The sequence below is a fragment of the Pteropus alecto genome, unplaced genomic scaffold, assembly GCF_000325575.1.
Source record: "Pteropus alecto unplaced genomic scaffold, ASM32557v1 scaffold160, whole genome shotgun sequence".
NCBI lineage: Eukaryota > Metazoa > Chordata > Mammalia > Chiroptera > Pteropodidae > Pteropus > Pteropus alecto.
In genome coordinates, this window is record NW_006429864.1 from 300,440 (window position 1) to 322,567 (window position 22,128).

A 22,128-nucleotide genomic window follows, 5' to 3' on the forward strand; every position below is an offset into this window, starting at 1 on the left:
CACAAAATACATTTGTGGTCTTTCTCAGATAAGCTGGACCCAACAAATCGCTGGAGAAGTGGGGAGAAGGGCCTGCCTCCAGTCACCGGGCCTGTGCTGTGCGCTCCCCCTCCTCTAGGATCTAGTCACGGGGACAGGGACCTGGTCTCCTCCACCCCTTCTATCTAGTCATAGACGCTAGTCTCAGGTGGGGAAGAGGTGGCCGGCCCATGGGGAGAAGGGGCCAATGAGGCTTCTGCACACGCAGCTGACCCCGCTGATCTTCTCACCACATCTTCCCAATGGCCTTGGGAGGGAGTCCTACTGTCACCACTTCCAGTTTATACAGAGGGAAACTGAGGCACAGAGAGGAGATGTAGCTGGCCAGTCACACAGCACCTCAGTGGTAGAGTCAGGGTGGGAACCCACGTCGTCCGCCTCCTGGGCCAGGGCTCCTGGGCCCTGCCCTCGGCTGCTGGCAGCCTATGCCCATGGTAGGTCTCGGGCCACATTCTGGGCAGAGCGTCCCTGTCCTCAAGCCTGTGAAGGAGACACATGTGGATGTAGGCAAGAGGCAGAGCAGGCCGAGGGGTCAGCAAGCAGGAGAGGCCCCGAGGAAGATGGGGATCTACAAGTCCCCAAGACTCATTTCTCTGCCAAGATCACCCTAACTCTGGGTGACCAGACATGCCTTCCTCCATAGCTGCGGCTCCCCTCTTCCAGGCCTTATGGCCGCTTGTCCTATTAGGTACAAAAGTCAGGGAGTCTCTTTGTAAAATCCACCACTCGAGTTTCTGGAACATCTGCCTGGTCAAGCTGTGGAGCATGGTGGTCAAGGGTGGGATCTGGAGGCCCGACCCTGCCATCTACTAATAGCCTCAGTCTCCTCATCTATGAAGTGACAATAATGACGGGCCCTAGCTCATAGGGCCGTGGCCAGAATGCAAGAAGGTCATGCAAAAACCACTCCGAGTGGCTCTCGGCCAAAGTTGGCACAAAGACAGCATGGTTATTAACATGCCATGTGGATGTGGATATGATTAGAATTCTTTTAGACACTGCAAGAATCTGCAAATACGCCAGCAGCTCCCCACACTTTCTGTATGCTGCATCTTGTTACCCGCGAAACCTTTCCAGGAGAGAGGCAAGGCAGCATGAGAGCTGGGGCGCAGTGTCTGCCTGCAGCTTAGCTTTAAAATGGGTGATTTAGGGTCTATTGTCTGGGAAAAAAGAATGCGGTGCGGTCAAAGACGACAAGAGAGGGAGGGAACACAGGTTATTCTGCCTTTGCTGTTCACAGAACACACAGCAGGGCTGGGGCTCACGTGATACCACCACAACCCAAGACAGGCAGGCATTGAGATCTTTTTCCTAGCAGAGAGGTGGCGTGACCGGCCCTGAGACCTCCTTGCAAACCCAGACTTGTTCCTGGGTGCTGGCAAAGCACCAACTCTGTGGAAGGGTGCTAAGGGATGCCCGGAGCCCTCTGGACACCACCCCCAAGTCCACCTGGCCTGTGCTGCAATGACTCTTCCAGCTGGCTGGGGACACCACAGACTAAGCTGACTCTCCACCCCCTCTCTGTTTAAATGCATGAGTCAGGCAGCTCACTCCAACATAAAAGGTTCCAATCATAAGTGCCCGGTACACCCACACCAGCAAATTACATCACTTCTAACACTGAAAAGCCTGCATCATTTCTGAATCCCAATTTTCACAACTTCAAGTTTCCCAAGAAGCCTCCTTTGGGACCCAATTAGTTCTTCCTCGGGCTGTGGCTTCAGGGAAAGTCACTATTTTTAGAAGAGTTTCAGTAAAGCCGGTAGGGGCTCTCTGAGCTGGCCCAGAGTGAAGAGTGTTCAAAAAAAAAAAAGGACAAAAAGGCTACCAAGAAAAAAGCTCTAAGAAAAATGTGTTTTGAGTTCAAAAAAAAAAAAAACAGCCCTAAATAGAAATATATATCTTTAAAAAATGATTGAAAAACAACTAAAAATGGGCTAACAGTCAAGTAAGTATTTCATAGATTGGCTTTTTTCATAGGAGAGGGGTGAAATAATTAAACTGTGGTCTTGTTTTTATTCTCAGATGATCCCTGAAGTCTATTTGGGGGAATTTGTTTTGAAAGCAAGGTAACTTAGGCTTGATGCTGTCTAGAAAATTCTCTTTGGGCCTAGGGGCACCTCAACTACAAGCACAAGCCCGAAGAAGCACCCAAAAGAATTGACTGTCACATCGCTGGCTGTCAGTTCCCTTCAGCTGAGGGACAACCCTGCTCAGAGAAAAGCTAGAGATGTCTAAAAAAATGCCAAAAAAACCAAACCAAAACAAAAAACCAAAAAAAACCAAAACACCTTCTTGTCACTTTACTTTCGTTTCCCTCAGCATTTTATTTATATGCATGATGTTCTTGAAAAACAGAAAGGGCACCAAAAGGGAAACACAGACCTACAAGGTTAGGGCTTGGTGTTTAGTGGGACCAGTGGCACAAGACCAGGAGCGGATGGGATGGAAACAAAACAATGAGGTACTACAGACTGATTTTCCACGACCCGGTCCAGTTCCATCCCACCTACCACTGCCAACAGGAAGGGGTACTGGCTCTAAAGTCACAAGTGCACGTGTGTGTGCAGCCTGATGGGGACAAGGGAAAGGAAACCAGAATTACAAGAAGGAAAAGTACAACTTTAGGTCAGAACAGGCAGAAAGACAGGAGGAGCCAGGCTTGGAACTGCCTAGCTGTGGGTTCTCTGCACAGCCTGCCTAGAGGAGGGGCGGCCACCCCTGCCGTCAGGGCCCTCAGGCTGGCCACCCCGCCTTGGTCCTTAAAGCCCACGTAGTCTCAGACACTTCTTGAAATGAGTGCCTCACCTGCACCCTCGTCCTTGTCCTAGCTGGACCACTGCTAGTTCTCACTCCTTCTGCCTCTGGGGCTGGCTTCCTGAAGAGGACCCACTGTGACAGCTTGAGAATCCAACGCAAACCCTTCCTTGGGGATTGCTGCCACCATGTGGCAGGAGTTTTCTGATTTCAGGAGATGGTTTCCCACCTGCTCAGCAGGGATGAAAGCAGAGGATACACAGCAACACTCAAGGAGCAAGAGCACATGTCACAGCCACTAAAGGACAGGCAAATGTGAAGGTCAATCTCACACCCAAGTGCCTTCTGGCCAATCCCAGACAGCGTCCCAACCATCAGGGTCACAGAGTTTCCCTCTGAGGGATGGAGGCTCATTCCCTCCAGGCCCTAGAAGGACAGAAGCCACAATACCAGCACCTCTGTGGCAGCCAACAGGCGCAGAGATGCTCTGCCTGTTCCAGAAACTGGATTTGCTACCTCGACAGTTATGCTCACGTGCTTCTTTGAAAACCTAAAGAGGATCTCAAATGTTTCTCGGAAGCTGCCTGCCACAATCACACATTACTAACCACAAGCATTGAGCACCCAGACAATCGTGTGCTCTGGGGACAAACATGGAACAAGAAGCAGGACATGGTGAGGAGCTGGCACAGCAGGGGCACTGGCAGGGATGAGAGGGATGCTCTTCACTGTGGGTGCTCAGCTCCCACATACTCCAGAGGTTCCTTCAACAGCCCCCTCTGCACTATCTGGCTGTGAGCCTTCCCCAATTAGGAAGCAAGATACGGGATGGGGGCTATATTCTACTTATGGCCACCACTCCCCCCAGTATCTGGGCAGGAGCAGGCAGAACGAATGAAGAGCACAGGGTCCTACTGCTTTGCGACCATAGGCTGTGCTACGTGAGGCTCTTTATCTGTGAGGAATCCCCCCTCACCTGCCTGGGGGCGCTGCCAAGGTGCGGAACACACACGAGTGCTGGAGACAGGGGACTCAAGGCCGAGACAGGGCACAGCTAATGCTGCTTTCCTTGATTCTTATCAAAGAAACACATGCTCACAGTTAAAACCAAGGGACTCTAAAGGTTATAAGAATAGCAGACTCTCAGCCCATTGCCTTTCCCATTTGCCAAGGCCAACAGTTTTGACTTCTAGGCAGTTTCTTTTGGAATTTACGTCAGTAATCATGGGCTTCCACTGCTAGTTCTTGATCCATCCATTTTGGACACTATCTACTGACTTGTCGTTACGTTAAAGATTCGGCTCTACCTACACCTCTCCCTACCCCCAAACCCCTACCCCTTTCAATGGCGCTCTGACACAATTTGGAGCTATATCCACACAACCAGTTAATATAACTGTCTACACAGATACAATATCCACTCTGGCAACAGCGTGAATGTCATCTGTCTTGAACACTTTATTTTCACCTGCAGATTTCTTCACTGAGCCCTCACTTTCTGAATCCTGCTGAGGTTTTATCCAGACACTCAGTTCACTTCGTCCAGACACATCCCGCCTGCCAGCCTGTGGCTCATGGTTCCGCCTCAGCTGGCTGCATGCCAGGCTTGCTGCCTGCGACCCTCCTGGGCCCTCTGTGCCTAACACCCTCTCAAGTTTGTCCAGGCACAACGACAATTTTATCTCCTAAGATCTGATGGTCATCAGATGCCAACAGGAGCAGGGGAGAGCCTCTGGCACTTACATCTTAGGAGGGACAGGGGCTCCAGCAGTTTCGTTTAGATGGAGGGAAATGGGTCTGATCACAACCAAGGGCGCCTTCTAGACCCTATCTGCTGACTCACAACCTCGTGTGAGGGTGCACTTCAGATTTTGACAGGTACAGAGGAAATACACATGCGGCATTAACAGCTATGCCTGATAGCCACGACAAGACCACAACAAGAGGTACAAAGACCCTGGCAGAGGCACGGCGCTCCACGGGAGGGGCTTTACCTTGGACATCCGGCTGAAGTCGGCAAAGCCCTCGGCACTACTGAAGGACCCACTTCCAAAGGGGTCTAAGGTTCCAAAGGGACCTGCAAGCAGCGCCAAGGAGGCAGAGTTACAGGGCATCCAGGACACGCCTTCCGGGGTCGAGGGGAAGTGTCACCTCCTGGTACTCAACAGCCCCAGAAGCAGGGGATCTGGGGAGGACATGTTTCTTTGCCGCGGTCATATACTGGACAGGGTGATGCCTACTGTCCCACTGGGTCAGGAGGGAAGGTGCAAGGGAGGAGAGGGGCCACAGGACAGTGACCCACCACTCACACCACTGATGTGGGGTGGTCACGCGTGGGGAGGGATTTCTGTTGAGCTTTCTCCTTGGTGGGGTGATTTGCCTCGGGTAACCCCCATGCTCACCTATATCAAACTCTGTAACCAATGAGCGAGCTGCCAGGCAAGGCAGCAGAACCAGGTGGGGCCTGTTCCCAAAAGCAAGTTCCACAACAAACACTCCCTGCCCCTGATGCACAAGCCAGTACCCTCGGTCAAACTTTGGATTCTTTTAGGAAAAAAATCCAAGGTATGAATCAAAAATTTACATGGAGGAATGAGTAAAGTGTACCTAATAACACTGATGTTATTACTGAATTAATTCCTACTGCTAAGCATCCTTTCCAGAAAGATGAGCGGGTTTGAGGGTGGTGCCTCTGCTCAAACAGCCTCAGGTGAGGGTCTGGGTGCCACTGACTAATGACATAAACGCTGAGGACACACCAGTTTTGGAAATTAAAGCATTAACTGGATGGGCTCCTCCCATCACCTGAGGAGGAGTCAGAAGGAAAATAAACCATCAATCTCACCTGATCCTTTTGAGGAGACACTGGAGGATGAAAAAGGATCACTTGATTCAAAGGGGTCGAGCTGAGTGAAAGGAGAGAAAAAAGAATGAAAAGCAGTTTGTTGCACCATTCATTCATTCAACCACAAATTTTCTTGACTTCTGTGTGCACCATATCTGGTGCTGGGCATGGGGGGGACAAAATGATTAAAACTAAACCCCGAACAGAGTAAAATCCCAACAGACTAGGTTAGCTGAACAACAGATGATAGAGAAAAAAGCAAGTGAAGTTGAAGACAGATCGGTAGAAATTACCCGATCTCAAGAAAAAAGAGAAAAAGAAAAGAAAACAGAGGCTCGGGGACTTGTGAGACATTAGCAAAAGGTCTAATACATGTGTAACCCTAATCTCACAAAGAAAGAAAGACAATAGGGTAGAAAAAGAAAATATTCAAAGAAATATGGCTGAAAACTTACCGAATTTGGTAAAAGACATAATTTACAAAATTAAGAATCTTAACAAACCCCAAATAGCATATTATACAAAGAAAACTACATCTAGACACTTCACAGTCATACTAGTGAAAAGCAAAGATAAAGAGAGGCTCTTTAAAGCAGCCAGAGAAAACAACACATTACATATCAGGGAACAACTATTGGGAAGATTGATAACTTCCTATCAAAGACAATGGAAGCCAGAAGCAGTGGAACATCTTAAAAGTACCAAAAGGAGAAACTACTACTGGATCGGGTACAAAGACTCTCTCATAGTGACAACAAAGTAAACCAGTATTACAAGAAGTGCCAAGGGAAGTTCTTCAGGCTGAAGGAAAATGATAATGGAGGGAAAATCAGATCTTGAGAAAGGAATAGTGTTAGAAGTGGTAAATCTATGGGTAAAAATAAAAGACGACTTTTCCCCTCTTTAAAATATCTTTGAAATATATACAGTAGATTAAAGCAAAAATTATAACACTGTCTTATGGAGTTTATAATACGTTTAGGTGTTTTACATTCACAGAACAGTTATGAGAGATCCTGCTAGTTGAGAGAAGGTGAATACATTGACCTATATGGTTGCAGGTTTTCTACATTTTATATTAAGTAATACAATATTAACTCTAAGTAGCCTATGAAAAGTTAAGTGTATATATGATAATTCCAAAAGAAATTTCTAAAAAAATAATGAAAAGAAGTATAGTTAAAAGGCCAACAGATACAAGAAAATGAAATTCTAGAAAATACTTCAATAGTCCAAAAGAAGGCAAAAATGGGGAACAGAAGAATAAAACCCAGGGGATAAAAAGCAAGCAAATATTAAAGTACTAGACTTAAATCCAACGATATCAATAACAACATTAAATGTTATTGGACTAGAAACTCCATTTAGTAAGCAGAGATTTCCAGACTAGATAGAAAAGCAAGCCCCAACTACATGTTTGACACAAAAAGACATCTTTCATATAAAAACACCAGATAGACTGAAAGTAAATGGATGAAAAGTATATGATGCAAAGAGTGAGCAAAAGGAGGATAAAGTAGCTACCTTAAATGTGTGGTAAAATAGATTTCAAGACCAAGATATCACCAGAGGAAAAAAAGAAACACTTTATAATGATAAAAAGGTCACTGCATGAAGGTAACAATCATACATACGTAGGCACCTGACAGAGCTTCAAAATATATGAAGCAAAACCTGATGGAATTAAGGGGGATATAAACAATTTCACAATCCTAGATTTTAACACCCACTCTCAGCAACTGGAAGAGCCAAAAAAGAAACACAGTAAAGACACAGATGATCTGAACAATATTATCAACCACTTTGACCTAACTGGCATTTATAGACCATACCACTCATAACTGCAGACAGACAATAATTATTCCTAATTGTATGCACTATGTTCACCAACACAGACCATAAGATGTCTCAATAAATTTAAAAGGATTGAAAGTATACAAAAATACATTCTCTAATAACAACATATTTTAATTAAAAATCAGTATTATAAGATATCTAGTGAAAAAAATATCTAGAAATGAAATAATACAAGGTTCAACAGAGAAATCACAAGGAAAACCAGACAATATTTCAAACTGAATAAAAATGAAGATATAATTTAAACTGTGTAAAATGCAGCTAATGCTCAGAGGGAAACGTGTAGCTTTAAACACTTATATTGGAAAATAAGGTCTAATCAATGACCTATGATTAGATTTTAAGATGTTAGAAATAGAAAAGCAAAGTACTAACTTAAAATAAGTAGGAGGAAGGAAATAAAAGCAAAAACCTATGAAACAGAAAACAAACAAGAGAAAATTAGCACAGCCAAAAGCTGGCTCATGGAAAAGACAACAAAATTGATAAAAGAGTGAGACGAAAGATCATCAACACCACGAATGAAAAGGGAATCCCACGACAGGTCTTATAGACAGAAATGTTACAAATGAACCGATTTCAAGGGGCTCTGGGTCTGTGCTGCAGACTGATAGGTCCACGGAGAAGAGGAAAACCAGGGAATATGTAAGGTGGGGACAGAGATGCGGCCTAGAACAGCAAGGGAGGCTATAAACCACCCTCACAAAATTCACTATTCAATCACAAAAACTCACTTTTGCTTTTAAAATCCTAGTTGACACCAATTTAACCCAGTCTGTTGGGCCTACCGTTGTGCCCAAAGCATGGTTTAAGAGATGCTGGGTGGGGGACACATGTTGTCTTAAACACTAAATGCAACCAAGCTATGGGTCTGGACTTCTCCTGCCACAACGGGGACTCGCTAAGGCAGTCTGACTCCAATGTCACCATCAGTGCTGTGCTCTAGGAAGACAGCAGGGTGACCATGCGGAGGCTGGGGCAGTGTGTGGGAGCTTGTGGTACTTTATTGTGTTTTGTCTTTGTTGGGAGGCAGAGCAGAAGTGGGAGCAGGCGACAGAGCAGAGAACCCAGCAGGCTGGTCTGAGCTGAAGTAAAGGGGCACAGAAAGGGACAGAGGAATGAGAACTGTTCAGGACACAGCCGCCTGACTTGGGTTCACTGGACTGCAGGATGTGCCACCCTCCTTTACGGGACAAGCCTTGTAGGGGACCTGCAGGAATAGTAACCCCGCCATCCGGTAATGGGACCTGGCCTGTGACCCGGCTCCAGGAGAACCACCCAGCCTCGCATGGTCCGCATTCCTCAGGCTTAGTGAGCACAGCTGAGAAGATGGAGTCCCGACTCAGCCCCTGGGAGGCAGGGACGGGCCGCTTTCACATGCGCCGCTCACAGACCGAGAGCATCTCCACCTCCCCGCGTCACTCACCTTTGAGGGCAAGGAAGGGTTTTTTGTAAATGGGTCTGAGGTAAACGGGTCGTTCTTTGTCTGTTTCTTAAAGAAGTCATCAGGGGCAGAGCCTCGGAACGGGTCACTTTCTTTGAAAGGATCTCCTCCAAATGGATCTAGAAAGTGTTTTTGGAAAGTGAGGAAAAGAATGCCCCATGAATCAACATTATGCTTAGTGAAAGAACCCAAACATGAAAGAACACATAACTAACGGATGCCATTTATATGAAATCCTAGAAACGGTAACAAATCTAGTGACAGAGGAGGTCAGTGGTTGCCAAGGACCTGAGGGGTTGATGGTAGGCGGCACAAGGGAACCTTTCGGGATGATGGAAATGTTTCCTATCCCACACAACTATACATATTTGTCAAAACCCATCTTGTTATACACTTAAAATAGGTAAATTTTGTTATGTATAAATTATACCTCTCAATAAAGCCTATTTTACAAAATAATAAACAATGTGGGCAAATGCATAAAAACAAAAAAAAGCAGATTAGGGGCTAGGTAGAAGAAATGGGGAGTGGCTGCTAATATGGATGGGGTCTCCTTTGGGGGCAATGGGAATGTTCTGGAACTAGACAGATGTGATAGTTGCATAACACTGGAATGTAGCAAATGCCAGTGAAGTGTTCACTTTAAAACTGTTAAATACGTATTATATGAATTTCACCTCATTAAAAAAATAAAAGAAAAAAATAATCAGTGATCCCAATACCACACCCACATGCATGTCCATTCCCTTCAAATGTGGGTGGCAGGCATGGTGACTGGAGAAGGGGTAAAGTCACTATATCACCAAGAGAGAACAGGACACTAGACTTTCATGCAATACAGATAGCCATCCTTCCCAACATACATTGCTGCCATCCTTGGGACGTGTGGACAGAAGTCCCGCCATGTGCGGGTACTACTCAGGACCCCCCGAAGCTGCCATAAGTGACAGAAGCAGGCATAAGTGACCAAGTTGTCGTGAGGGTGTCCAAACAATCGCCTGGCTACCGGGAGCTCCTTTTCTAGTTCTGCTGGGAAGTTAGCAACGAGGGCACTAAACAGTGAAGAGGAGGGACAACGCCACTGCCAGGTTCCTTCAGAAATGAACCTCCCTGCTGCCATGTGGTGGCGGACCTGGCGGAGGAGGCTGGAAGGTGTTTTCCACTGCCCTCAACTTGAACAAGGAACGGAACAATTCTGAAGACCAGTCCACGAAATGTGTCTTTTAACAAAGGCTTTTACCTGTGGAAGCTGCCTGTTGTTCTGCAAAGGGGTCACTCTGGAATGGGTCACCTAGATTACAGGAGAGAGGAACACTTAGCTCTACGGTAGAAATAACCAGCTATCAAAGTGAGAGTGTCGGGGAGGCCACTGGCTGAGGTGGTTTTTCTTGGCGAGGACACTGAAGATGAAATGAGAGGTATTGCTGGCTGCTAAACATGGACCAGAGCTGGAGAAAATGTATACGAGCCAGGATTTACTCTTCTCTTTCTATGCCATGTGTCACTCCTGTACCCCATCTCCCCATCATGTCCCTCAGGTGTAAGAACATGGGACCGGGGGCTGCCCCAGGCCTTGACTGCATGGTCAGCCCTGAAGCCACAATGAGCTCAGTACATCTGAGCCTCAGGAGCTGTCTAGTCTACCCTGGGACCTAACGTGCTTCACTCCAAATCTGAAATTGAAAAGGCTCCTGTGGCCACTCCCTGCCTTTGGCATTCTTAGAAACACGCAGAGAGCCTTCCGGGAAATACTGTTTCACTCTGAAAAAATGGAGAAATTTAGTATATCTTGTTTCTAGAAATTCTTACTTATTGACTTGCATATGGCTCTGGGTAAACTCGCCAATTAAGACCTGAGATTTATGTGGGGAACTGTCACTCACGAGCCATGAGCTCTTTCCACCACATCCCAATACCTCAGGTCTTCAGTAAACTGGGTGAAGTGAAAACACAAGAAACCCATGAAGCTCAAGGAATTTCTTTCCTCCTGCATTTCAGAGGGTGATACCTTCCGACTATTCTAGTCACTGAACAACCCTCCATGACACAAATTTAACAGCCCTTCAGTGAGAGGTTGAGTGCTGAGATACCTTTAAAGGGATCGGCTCCTTTAAATGGGTCGGATTTGAAGGGGTCTTCCGCCTGGAAAGGATCCGGATGCAATTCTTGAGCGTTGTTGCTAAATAACAAGGCTTTATTTTTGAAAGGATCATCCTAAAATTTTGTGAAGAGACAGGACAAGGATTTTATTATTTCAGATTTAAAGCAAAGTACAGCATTCCATATCTAACTCATACATATCCCCTTTAAAAGTGTGACCCTATAGAGAATGATTTTTTAAAAAAAATCATTGAAGATGGACTTTAGCTAATACTACTGTGTCAACAGTGATTCATTAGTTGTGACTAATGTACCGTATAGTAATAATAGGAACAGCTGGGTGTGAGGTATATGGGAACTCTCTGTACCATCTTGGCAATTCTTCTGTAAATCTAACCCTCTTATAGAATAAAACATTTTTTAAAAAATCATTGAGTGGAAGCAACCCAAGCATCCATTAACGGATGAATAAACAAAATGTGATATATACATGCAATGGAATATTATTCAGCCTTAAAAAGGAAGGAAATTCTGACACATGCTACAATGTGAATGAACCTTGAGGACATTATGCTGAGTAAAACAGGCCAGACACCAAGGACAAATACCGTATAATTCCACTTATATGAGGTCACTAGGATAGTCAGATTTATAGAGACAGAAAGTAGATAGTGGGTGCCAGGGGCTGGGGGAGGGGATGGGGGGTTAGTATATCATGAGGACAGAGTTTCAGTCTGGGAAGATGGAAAGTTCTGGAGATAGATGATGGTGATGGCTGCACAACAATGTGAAAGTGCTTAATGCCACTGAACTGTGCACTTAAAGATGGTTAAGATGGTAAATTTCATGTTATGTGTATTTTACCACAATTACAATTTTTTTAAATTGAGTCAGAAAAAAGCCATATTTTTGGAAATGTCAAAAAAAAATGTAACAAGCCACCAACTGCAGCACGGGACTCTTCAAAGGTGTGATCTCCCTTGGTCATCTTTTTCTCAGAGAGTATGTGGGCATTTTTTAAAAAATGCTGTTTCCACACCAAGAAACATGCTGGCTATTTACATCCTGGGAGGAAGTGAGTGCTTATGCAGTTAGAACTACTAGAGCATACAATGCTTTGCATTTTTTTAAAAAAGTACTTATTTCTAGAAACAAACAAGCATATTTAAATCAGAAGGAAAAAAAAATTTGCTTTAAGAGCTCACTTTTACAGTGGAAAATGGCCTGAAAAGGGAGATTTGCAATATACATGGGAACAGTGGTTTAGAAATTGGTTTAGAAATACTGAGTGTATTGTGGTTAATAAAGATACATCCTTGATGAAAACATGAAGGTTTCACTGTGATATTAAAAAGCAAGACGTCCTCCTCCCTGACTCTGGAGAATATGTGGGCATCTGTGGAGCTGGCACATGGATCCATTATTCCAACCGACCAAAACCAATTAATAAAAGAGCTGGGCTTCCATCAAAATACGAACAGTGGTTATGGGGCAATGACATCAAAAGTGCTAAAGGAAGATTCCTGACAAGGCCCCTACCACGTGGGCCAGTCCACCTGGTGGGGGTGGGGGAGTGGGGCAGCGGCACGGGTCTCAGCGGCACCAGGCTCATAGGAAGTTGTGAGCTTTGGAAGTACGAACCAACACCCCAGCCTCTGACGACTACGGAGCGCTTTTCTTACCTGAGAAAGGTTATCTGGAGCCTCCAGCCACAGGGCTTCCCAAGGTGGGGAGCCACGCCGGGTTCTTAGGCAAGTAAGTACAGAGGTCTGCGAGCGCCATGTCTGGCGGCAGAGCCGGTTCTGTAAGGATGCTGTGGTGCTAATGACCACAGGATGGGTACCCAAGGAGCACCCAGTGGGGCTCTTGGACACAGAAAATATGATGGAAGTCCTAATCTAAGGAAGCTGGGTGGCTGGAGGGGAAACGAGCCTCTCCCGCTGCACCACGGGGCAAGGTCTCTGCTCCAGAAGGATCGAGAAGGATGGCAACCTGGATGAAGCAGGGCGTTAAGAAAGACAGCTTGGCCTCAGAACAGAAGCTTCTATTTCATTTTTTAATTAGTACTGATTTACAAGTTGGTTGGGTTTCTTTGTTTTGGTTTGATTTTTTAAATGTTTTCCATTGTTGCTCGGAAGACTGCCAAATATCAGTGGAGAACGACAGAGAAGAGATTGATTCTGGGGGATCCGGTCGTTGAGCCCCCTAAACTGAAAGACGGGTCTGCAATGTCTCTCTCAGGAGCAATTATGCGCTCAAGGCAGCTATCGCTCCCTCCCCTTCAAAGGAGAAGCCTCAGAAGACCCCGGCAGGATTCATGTGGTTACAGTAACCACTGGGGGTTTGGATTCCATTTCAGATTCAGAGCAGAAAACCAGATTTCCCCTGGTACATAAGTGTCATAACCTCCCCATCCACTGATCACCGACCAATTCGAACCGAGCCATCTGCTAACTCAGGAGATGCGAGTGCAGCAGACTAGCACAGGTGAGGACTACGTCCTTCGGCTGAGGTGAAATACCTTCGACAACAAGTTCAGACACCATCTCAAGTTCTGTGCTTCGTAGGAAACAGACACGACAACTGTGAAAGGACATCAAAGGGGTTTCTGTGACATTCCTTCTCTTTAAATGGGGGCCGGGCAGTGGGATGCTGGCGAACCAGCTCTCTGGAAAAAGGTCCTGATGGGCAGTCTCTGCCAATTCCTGTGGTGTCAATACTCACACTGTGGCCGATTTCAAGTTACCAAAGATTGAACAACCAGCTTACAAATTCCTATTTAATAATCAGCTCTGGAGCATCAATAACACTAGCTACCGCATGCTGCTGGGCTGGATGTTCAGACAAACCAGGCTTTCAGGATGAGTTTGCAGCAAGGCTAAAGTCTGGGATGACCTATTACTCTCTGCTAGACAGGTTGGTTAAGTACTGACAAGGGCAAGAGGCCAGTATACTCATCATCCAATGAGAGACAGAAACGTGACCTTAAAATCTTCTATCTCTTGGACAAAGTAACATGGTGTGAGCTTAACACTAAACTTAGTAACTTTAGAAGTGCCCAGGCTTAGAAAGTTCTTTCGTTACATTACTCTCAAGGGACTAAATCCCTCACTTTCACCCCCGTCAAAGAGAACTAAGGCCTCTCTCTCCTCTGGAGCAGTCCTGAAATGTTCAGAAGTAAATAAAAAGGCTTCTTTGAACTGTTTATTAAGAAATGGAAACAAACCAAAAAAAATGCTTTAAAAACTGTATTTGTACAAGATAAATATAGTTTTTCTTTCAGACACCAGTTATAAGTTTCTATGGAACATATCTGACGTCAACATTCCAAGATGAATTGACTATCATGTAAACATTACCCCTCTTAGAAGATGAATAAAAATAAAAGTAAAAAATCTGTAGAGGAAAAAAGAAATCACTGCCCACTTGTAAACTGCCACTTCACTGCCAACTTTTATCCAAGGAAATCAATCTTATCAACACCTGCCAAAGGGTTTAAGAGTAAGGTATTCCCTGAACTAGGACAGAACCAGACAAGCCAAAAGCCATGCAATAGGACCAGTGACAGAAGAAGAAAGTAAGAACAGAGCAGCAAAGCTGACAAACACACACGCTGAGAGCCAGACACCAAGTGGGAAATTTTGCCCCACACAGTTCATGAAGAATGGATGTTTGCAGTCTATATTCAAGCTGACAATGGAGCCAAGAGCAGATAGGGAAGGGTTACCCATTTACGATTCCACAAGAATGGGGGATGGGAATGGCAGACGGAGGCAGTGACGGCCAGAGACAGAAGGGAGATGAGAACAACACCGGCAGTGTGGGTAAGGAGTCTAACCTTCCCCATAAATTCCTGGGAGAGTACTTGGCTACTGAGAAAAGAAACATGTCAAGGAATAAACATAAAGAGCCGAGTCTTACAAGTGAGAGAGAGAGACTGTATTATTACAGGGAGGAAAGGAATCCAGGAAGCAAACAGGGCCAGGAGCAGAAGGAGGGCACGGAGGGGAAGACTTAAAGAGAGGCACAATGCAGGGTGAGCTGCTAAAGGCTTTGGGAGAGAAGCACAGCAAATCCATCGAGACCAACCGCGTCCCACCAGCGCCCTCAAGAGCACAGAGACACTCTCCTCAGCCAGACTAAATTGGAAATAGCACACGGGGCTCAGGACTACAAGAGCAGACTCTGGTGGGAACAGTGGGGTGTGACAACCTGAGAAAAAAAGTAACACCTGTTGGACGCCAGCAGCCAGAGAGCCCACAGCAACCTAAAAGGCCAAGAGTCCCTCAGGCCTTAATCAGGGCCCCCAGGGTTATGAGGTTTGAACGAAAGTGCTGAGGTTTCAAATGTAACCAAAATTTCAGGACAGAAGCCAATTCATAGGTGAGACAGCAAAGTCCCAGTAGGGCTGTCATTTTCTTGATCTTTATCAATACATTTGATTTTCAAGGTGCTTCTTACGGAAACACAGACATACATACATCCTTCCCCCACCCCTCAATTAGTAGGATGTGGGTTTCACAATGCGTGAGACTGATCCAAGTTTGGTTAAGTTTGAGAAGCCTTCCACATTCGGGTGGCTGGCCCATGAAGATGGAGGTCTTTAAAGAGTGGTCTAACAAAGGATTCAGGCCTATCTGGGCTTTATCCCAGATGCCGTGATGGAGCATGGCCACATACTCTGGTCTGCAGGGCTGGTGGGGACTCTTAAAGCAGAAGTGAAAATGAGAAACACCCTGCACTTGGATAGAACGAGGCTGGCAAGTGCTAGACCAAGTAGACGGGGCATTCTCAGATCCCAGTGTGGGACCTAAGCCCAGGACTGGAATACATTTATTCAACCTTTACCATGGCTCCAAAACCGCCCCTCTCTGTCAGGGAGACGCCCTCGCTCAGGTCAGCCAAGTTGGTCAGGCTGGCGCCGTGGGTCCCATCGAGAGCCTCGTCGTACTGCTCCAGGCTCCTTTGGGCCTCCTGCTGGCTTTCGTGCAGCCGGGCAAGCTTGCTTCTTGCCTGCACAATGAAGACATCATCAACACTGAGTGGAGTTTAGGGGAAAAGTCTCAAGCCAGATATTCTTTTTCCCTACCATCCAACCCTGAGCAATTCATGTGGATAACTGAATTACCCATCTAAGGAGTAGATGACCCCTGTCACCAGGTTTATGAGACATGAGACTGCTCACAAATCCAAAACAAGGACCTTCTCACAGCCCCAGGAGGCCTCTTTGTATCCCCGGCCTCTGAGAGAGGCACACATTCAAACAAACATTAGTCGATTCCAAACAAGCTGAAATTAGACAAAACCCAGGTTCATAATCTGTTCAAAGTGATATTCGACATTCTCTTTTATGGGGTTTTTATTACCCCATTTGCTCCTCCTTGTCCTGGAGAAGGCATGGGAGGCCTGGGAGAGGAAGAAGACAATCTATGAAGTCAGACCAGAGCGTGCACTTTAAATGTCTTGTAAACACTGTGTGACCACAGGCTGGTGACCTAACCTCTGTTTTCTCTTCTCCAAAAGAGTGGACCATTAGAAATGATGGGTAAGACATCCTTGCATTGTCTGGCAAAGTGGACAATTGTTATTATCATCTATTATTATTATTATTACCGGGAAAAGAATCTAAAGCAAGTGAAGTGGATGGGAACAAGGGGCCTCAGGACAGACACTCAGCCCCACCAGTCATACAGACCAATATGACAGCTCACGGCAGCTACCCGCCTTGGCAGAAGACAGCTGGCCTCAGCAGGGCCCACTCCCAAGGAGATACCTGGTTGATTTCATCTTGTGTGGACTTCAGGGACTTGATGATGGTTTCCAGTTGAACTTTCCCGGCCTGAATGCTCTGCTCCAGCTGGGTCTCTTCCTGCTGTAGCCGATTTAGCTCCGATTTGGCCCGGTTTAGGTCATCCTCCTGGGACTTCAGGTCGGACTCCTGCGACTGGATCTGGGTTTTCAATGAGGAAATCTGAATCGAGATGAGACAGGGCTCTGAGAGAGAATACTTAATTCATGATCCTCGTATGAGTTAACCCAGGGAGGCCGGATGCCTGGCTTCCTCACGGGGGCCCTCTCTACCCAGAAAAAGACGGAAACAATAAGGCAGACATGCTCACCCCATGTGACTGACACGAAGTTGCTTTGGGATAAGGAGGAACTCGAGTTGGGACAAACAGAGGCAACCTGTCTGTCCCCAGGGGCTGAATGCCCCCATACCAGGCCGCAGAGGATTTTACAATCTGCTGAGGCTGCAGCCTCCCTGGTTTGTGATGAGCAGTGAAGACAGCAAAGGAGGGAGAGGCATCCTGGACGCCCACACTGTGGAGCATGGGCCAGGATCGGGTGTCCCCACACACACGGGTTCTTGGGGACTGAGGCCATTCAATTATATGACTTGGTGGGTGAGACTAAGGTCAGGTCCCAAATGCGTGGATACTTTTCCAAATGATACATCCAACTACTCTATTAAAACAGTAAGATGTCTCCGTGTTGTTTCAAGGTCATTGTGAGCTCAGAGAAACCCTCGGGAAGCTCTCTCCCCCTGCTGGGCATGGGCAGGACTTACCATCTGAGTCTCGTCCTGACACTTCTGCCTGACGTCACTCAGCATGTCTCTGAGCTTGGCCTTCTGCTGGTCCATTTCGTCCAGGCGGTCCTGGGCATCCTGTTTCTGAGCTTCCAGCTCTTGTAAACTGCTTGTTTCCCGGTCTAAGTCATTTTGTAATTCCTAGGGAAGGGTTGTGTGAATTTACTTGAGACTGGTGAAAGCAGGCCATGCTGAGATAACAGGTCACAGCCTGGGCTGGAGCCCCTGGATGTCTATGCTCAGGATGGCATCTGCGCACACCGACTGTGAACGCATGCAGCTTGGCGGGGTGGCCTGGCTCAATCTCCAATGAAGCCCCTCAGTAAATATTTACCAATGGCCTAAGAGAGACCAGGTGCCAGGAGAGGGGCTGGGCCCCTCGCAAGAAAAGCTCTCCAATGACCTGTGACTGGGGTAGGCAGGGGAGAAGGGTCACCTGAGCACAAATGAACTGGGACAAAGGGCACAAAGAAATAGCATGGGTGCTGTCAGAGTCATGGGGGGGGTGGGTGGGACGGGGAGACCAAACTGATGCTGTACAGGTGGAGAGGACCCCCGTGGAAGTACCATTTAGGATAAACCAAAAGGCCGAGCAGGCAACAGCCAGAGAAAGGGGCAGCAATGTGACCAGGTCATCTCAGATGTGCCCTGTGTTCACCAGTCTCAAGTAAATTCAAAGACCCACCAGACAGGCCTTGTGATGGGGCCGCAGGGAGCCTAGCAGAGCGGGAGCAGGTGTTCTACTCAAGCTGAAGCAAACGGAAGTGGGGTGAGGGTGGCAGAGGCTGCACTCCATTCTGCAGTAGAAAGTCTTGGCAGGTCATTCAAGTGTGGGAGTGGGAACTGCTGATTCTCCGTTGCTAAAACTCCTCCAAGTCGGCCATATCTATATAGATGGCCAGTGCAGGAATCTAGACTCCAATTATTCTTCTTCTAGGGAAAGCATCCTAGAGGTGTGTGAAGCATGTGAAAACATGCAACATCTGGGGCAGCAAAATCGTCAGTTCTACCAGGTGAGGCTGGCTGATGACTTACAGTACAGACCACTCAAGGGACCAGGGATGCTGCACCTTGAGCTCCAAGTTACAATGTGAAATGAACAAGGTGTGTTGCAGAGCACACTTGTGTGTTGCACCCTGGCATTCACGCAAACGGAAGGAGAGAATATACACAGATGTCTCTCCTTAATAATATGCACATGACCTTTCTGGAAGGCTTCTTGGGAGCTAATCAACTATACCTCTGGAGGCCAATAGGAGGGCGGGAGGCTTATTGTTTTTGATTTTCAACTAGGCAAATGTCTTATGGAATACCTTACCTATCTGTAAGATAACTAAAGCTGATCTGGATGGCAGAGGAGAGTGGGCTGATAGAGAGAGCCAGGATGGTGAGAAGGGCGTTCAGGCTGGGCGCAGGAAGAGGCGATGTAGCGTGGGCAAGATGGCGGCCGTGGCACCAAAGAAGGGGTGGATTTGAGTCCCTAGTGGGATGAGGGAGGATGGGTGTTGAGGGAGGATGGGTGTGGGCTGATCCTCAGGATGACTGGTGCCTTTCCAGGCGAAAACCTGAAGGAGGCATGGGTCTACCTCTCCCTGCTTAGAGGACAAGAACACCCTGGCTCTCTCTTCTCTCAATGGCTGAAATGCATCTGAGCTACTGTAGGGAGCTGGGTTCTCTGCTCCCATCTCCCTGCCCCTAATCTTTAAGTCAAGGAGCAGCTCTCAAGTCTGATAAGTTTGGGAGATAACACAGAATGTTTGAAAGGGGGCTGGTGGTGGAGAGTCTGGGATTTGGGTTTGTCATATCTGAAGGAAGAACAGGTTATGGGGGAGGAAGAGGTGAAGGAGGGAGATGAGTCAGGCTCAGTATGGCAGCCTGGGCCATCAGGTAGCCAACCGCCTGGGCCATCAGGGAATTGGCCTCATTGTGTAATGGAGAAGGAGCTATCAAAGAGCTCAGCTGGGACAAAGACCCACTAGCTCATGGTTAGGAAGGGCTCCGGGATCAGTGTGTCTGAGGCAAAGAGAGGACAAATATCACCCAGATGACTCACAGACTCAACTCAACACCCATCAGAACCCCAACTGGCTTCTCTGTAGAAACTGACACGTGGATTCCAAAATTCATAAGGAAATTCAAGGGATCCAGACTAGCCAACACAATCTTGAAAAAGAAGAACAAAGTTGACAGACTCATACTTTTCGATTTCAAAACTTACTACAAAGCTACAGTCATCAAGACAGTGTGGTACTAGCATAAGGAGAGACATACAGATCAATAGGCTAGAACTGAGAGTCTAGAAATAAGCCCATACATCTACAGCCAACTGAAGTGTGCCAAGACCATTCAGTAGGAGAAAGAATAGTTTCTTCAACAGTGCTGGAACAGCTGGATCTCCACAAGCAAAAGAATGAAGTTGGACCTTTACCTCACATCATATACAAAAATTAACTCAAAATAAATCAATGACCTGAATATAAGAGCTAAAACTATAAAATTCTTAGAAGAAAACGTGGGATAAATCTTAGCGACCTTGGACTTGGCAATGAGTTCTTAGATATGACGCCAAAAGAGCAAAAAAGAGGAACCGATAAATTGGGCTTCACCAAAATTTAAAACTTTTGTGCTTCAAGACACTATCAAGAAAGTGAAAAGACAACCCATAGATGGGACACAATATTTGCAATTCATATATCTGGTAGAGGACTTCTATCTAAAAACATGAATAGCTCTAACAGCTCAGCTATAAAAAAATACCCAGTTTAAAAATGTATCTTAAATTGGCTTTTCTCAAAAGAAGATATATGAATGACCAACAAGCACATGAAAAGATGCTCAGCATCATTAGAGAAAGTATTCAGGGCAATGAGATACCACTCCAAAACCAACAGGAAGCCTGTAATAAAAAATGGGAAGTAAGTGTTGGCAAAGATGTGGAGAAACTAGAATCCCTATGCATTAGTGGTGGAAATGTAAAATGGTGCAGCCACTTTGGAAAACAGTCTGGTGGGCCTTCAAAAGTTTAAACGGAGTTATCATATGCCCTAATAATGTCACTCATAGGGATGTACCCAAGAAAAGTGAAATCATATGTCCACACGAAAACTTGCACATTAATGTTCATTGTAGCACTATTCACAACAGCCAAAAAGTCGAAAAACCTAAATATCCATCAACTGCTAAAAGAATGAAATGTGGCCCAGACACACACTGGAACTCAGCCATAAATAAGAATGAAGCACTAAGACACGCTACAACATCAATGAACCTTGAAAACATCATGCTGAGCAAAAGAAGCCAGACACTAAAGGCCACATGATGTATATAATTCCATCCATATGAAATGTCCAGAACAGGCAAATCCAGAGACGGAAAGGAGATTGGTGATTGCCAGGGGTAGGGGAGAATGGGGAGTGACTGCTCATGGGAACGGGGTTTCTTTGGAGTGATGAACGTGTTCTATAACTGACTATGGTGATGGCTGTACAACTCTGTGCATATACTAAAAACCACTGAATTACACACTTTAAATGGGTGAATTATATGGTACGTGAATCATATCTCAGTAAAGCTATTGTTACAAAAACAAAAATGAAAGATACCGAAGGCCCTCAGCGGAGCAGCAGCAGTAGAAATGGAGACGGGAGATGCCCAGGGCAGGACGGGGGACAATGTGAACAGAAGGACTGTGGAGGTTGAAGCTGAGCTTCTGTCGCTTAAAACCAAACGTAAACCGACCTGAGGGGAACAAAGGGCTCCCACTCCACACAGGGCCCTGACCCGAAGCTGTACCAGCAGGTGTGGCATGTGCTCTCCTGGCCTGGCCTACCCGGTAAAAGGCAGCAGGAACCAAAGCCAAACCTGTTTTCATAAGGGAACTTTAAAAAACAGATTGTGTTCTGTCCCTGACCGAGACGCTGCCATCAAATACGGAAGCAGAGCCCCACCCCAGCTGGCTTACAAATGAGGCCTCCATAAAACAGGGATGGGTTGGCTGGCACTGGGCTTCCTCCCAGCTGTGGGAGTCTATCAGGGTGCACATGTACCCCCATGTCGCAAAGGCAACAGGGGCATGCTGTCAGAGCCCACTAGCTGGGGCTCTGGGTGGCCTTGCCGTGCCTGCTGCAGACTAGAAGGGACTTCAGAGGCAGTCTCTGCAAAGCCCAATGGCTTTCTCAGAATCACCTGGGAGCAGGTGCCAGAAACCTGGTGACTGGTTTCCTTGGGAGTTAAATGACATGACATCATCCTCAGTAATCAGAATGAAAAGCAGAACTGGCCCAAGCAACACAGTGGCAAGGGAGAACCGCCTAGGCATCCCCATGGCTGGGCTGGGCTGAGACATGAGGGAAGATGAGGCCAACTCCACCATACCCCGGAATGAAAAGATGGAAGGTGAGGCGATGCAGCAATGGGGGCCGTGTCTGGTGTCAGTTCTAGGACACAGAGGGAAATCAGAGGGCTAGGTGAGAATGATTGGATGAACGTATAAACATT

The 22,128-nt window shown here is 46.5% G+C and overlaps 1 protein-coding gene across 11 annotated transcripts in view; it reads right to left on the reverse strand.

Moving 5' to 3' along the window:
- The window catches only part of EPS15L1 (epidermal growth factor receptor pathway substrate 15 like 1), an 89,138-nt gene that overhangs the window by 21,646 nt on the left and 45,364 nt on the right, over positions 1–22,128 (reverse strand). For 9 of the 11 annotated variants that reach the window (XM_006904250.3, XM_006904249.3, XM_015586763.2 and 6 more), the window contains 8 exons: positions 17,611–17,772; positions 16,816–17,013; positions 15,891–16,055; positions 11,033–11,156; positions 10,183–10,233; positions 8,925–9,061; positions 5,642–5,702; positions 4,791–4,873 (listed from right to left, as the gene is read on the reverse strand). In XM_006904250.3, the coding sequence (XP_006904312.1) occupies positions 4,791–4,873; positions 5,642–5,702; positions 8,925–9,061; positions 10,183–10,233; positions 11,033–11,156; positions 15,891–16,055; positions 16,816–17,013; positions 17,611–17,772 (981 nt within the window). Of the gene's footprint in view, positions 1–378; positions 520–2,866; positions 2,918–4,790; positions 4,874–5,641; positions 5,703–8,924; positions 9,062–10,182; positions 10,234–11,032; positions 11,157–15,890; positions 16,056–16,815; positions 17,014–17,610; positions 17,773–22,128 lie in introns of those variants that run through there. The other 2 variants (XR_003044986.1, XM_025043733.1) reach the window with 2 other exon arrangements.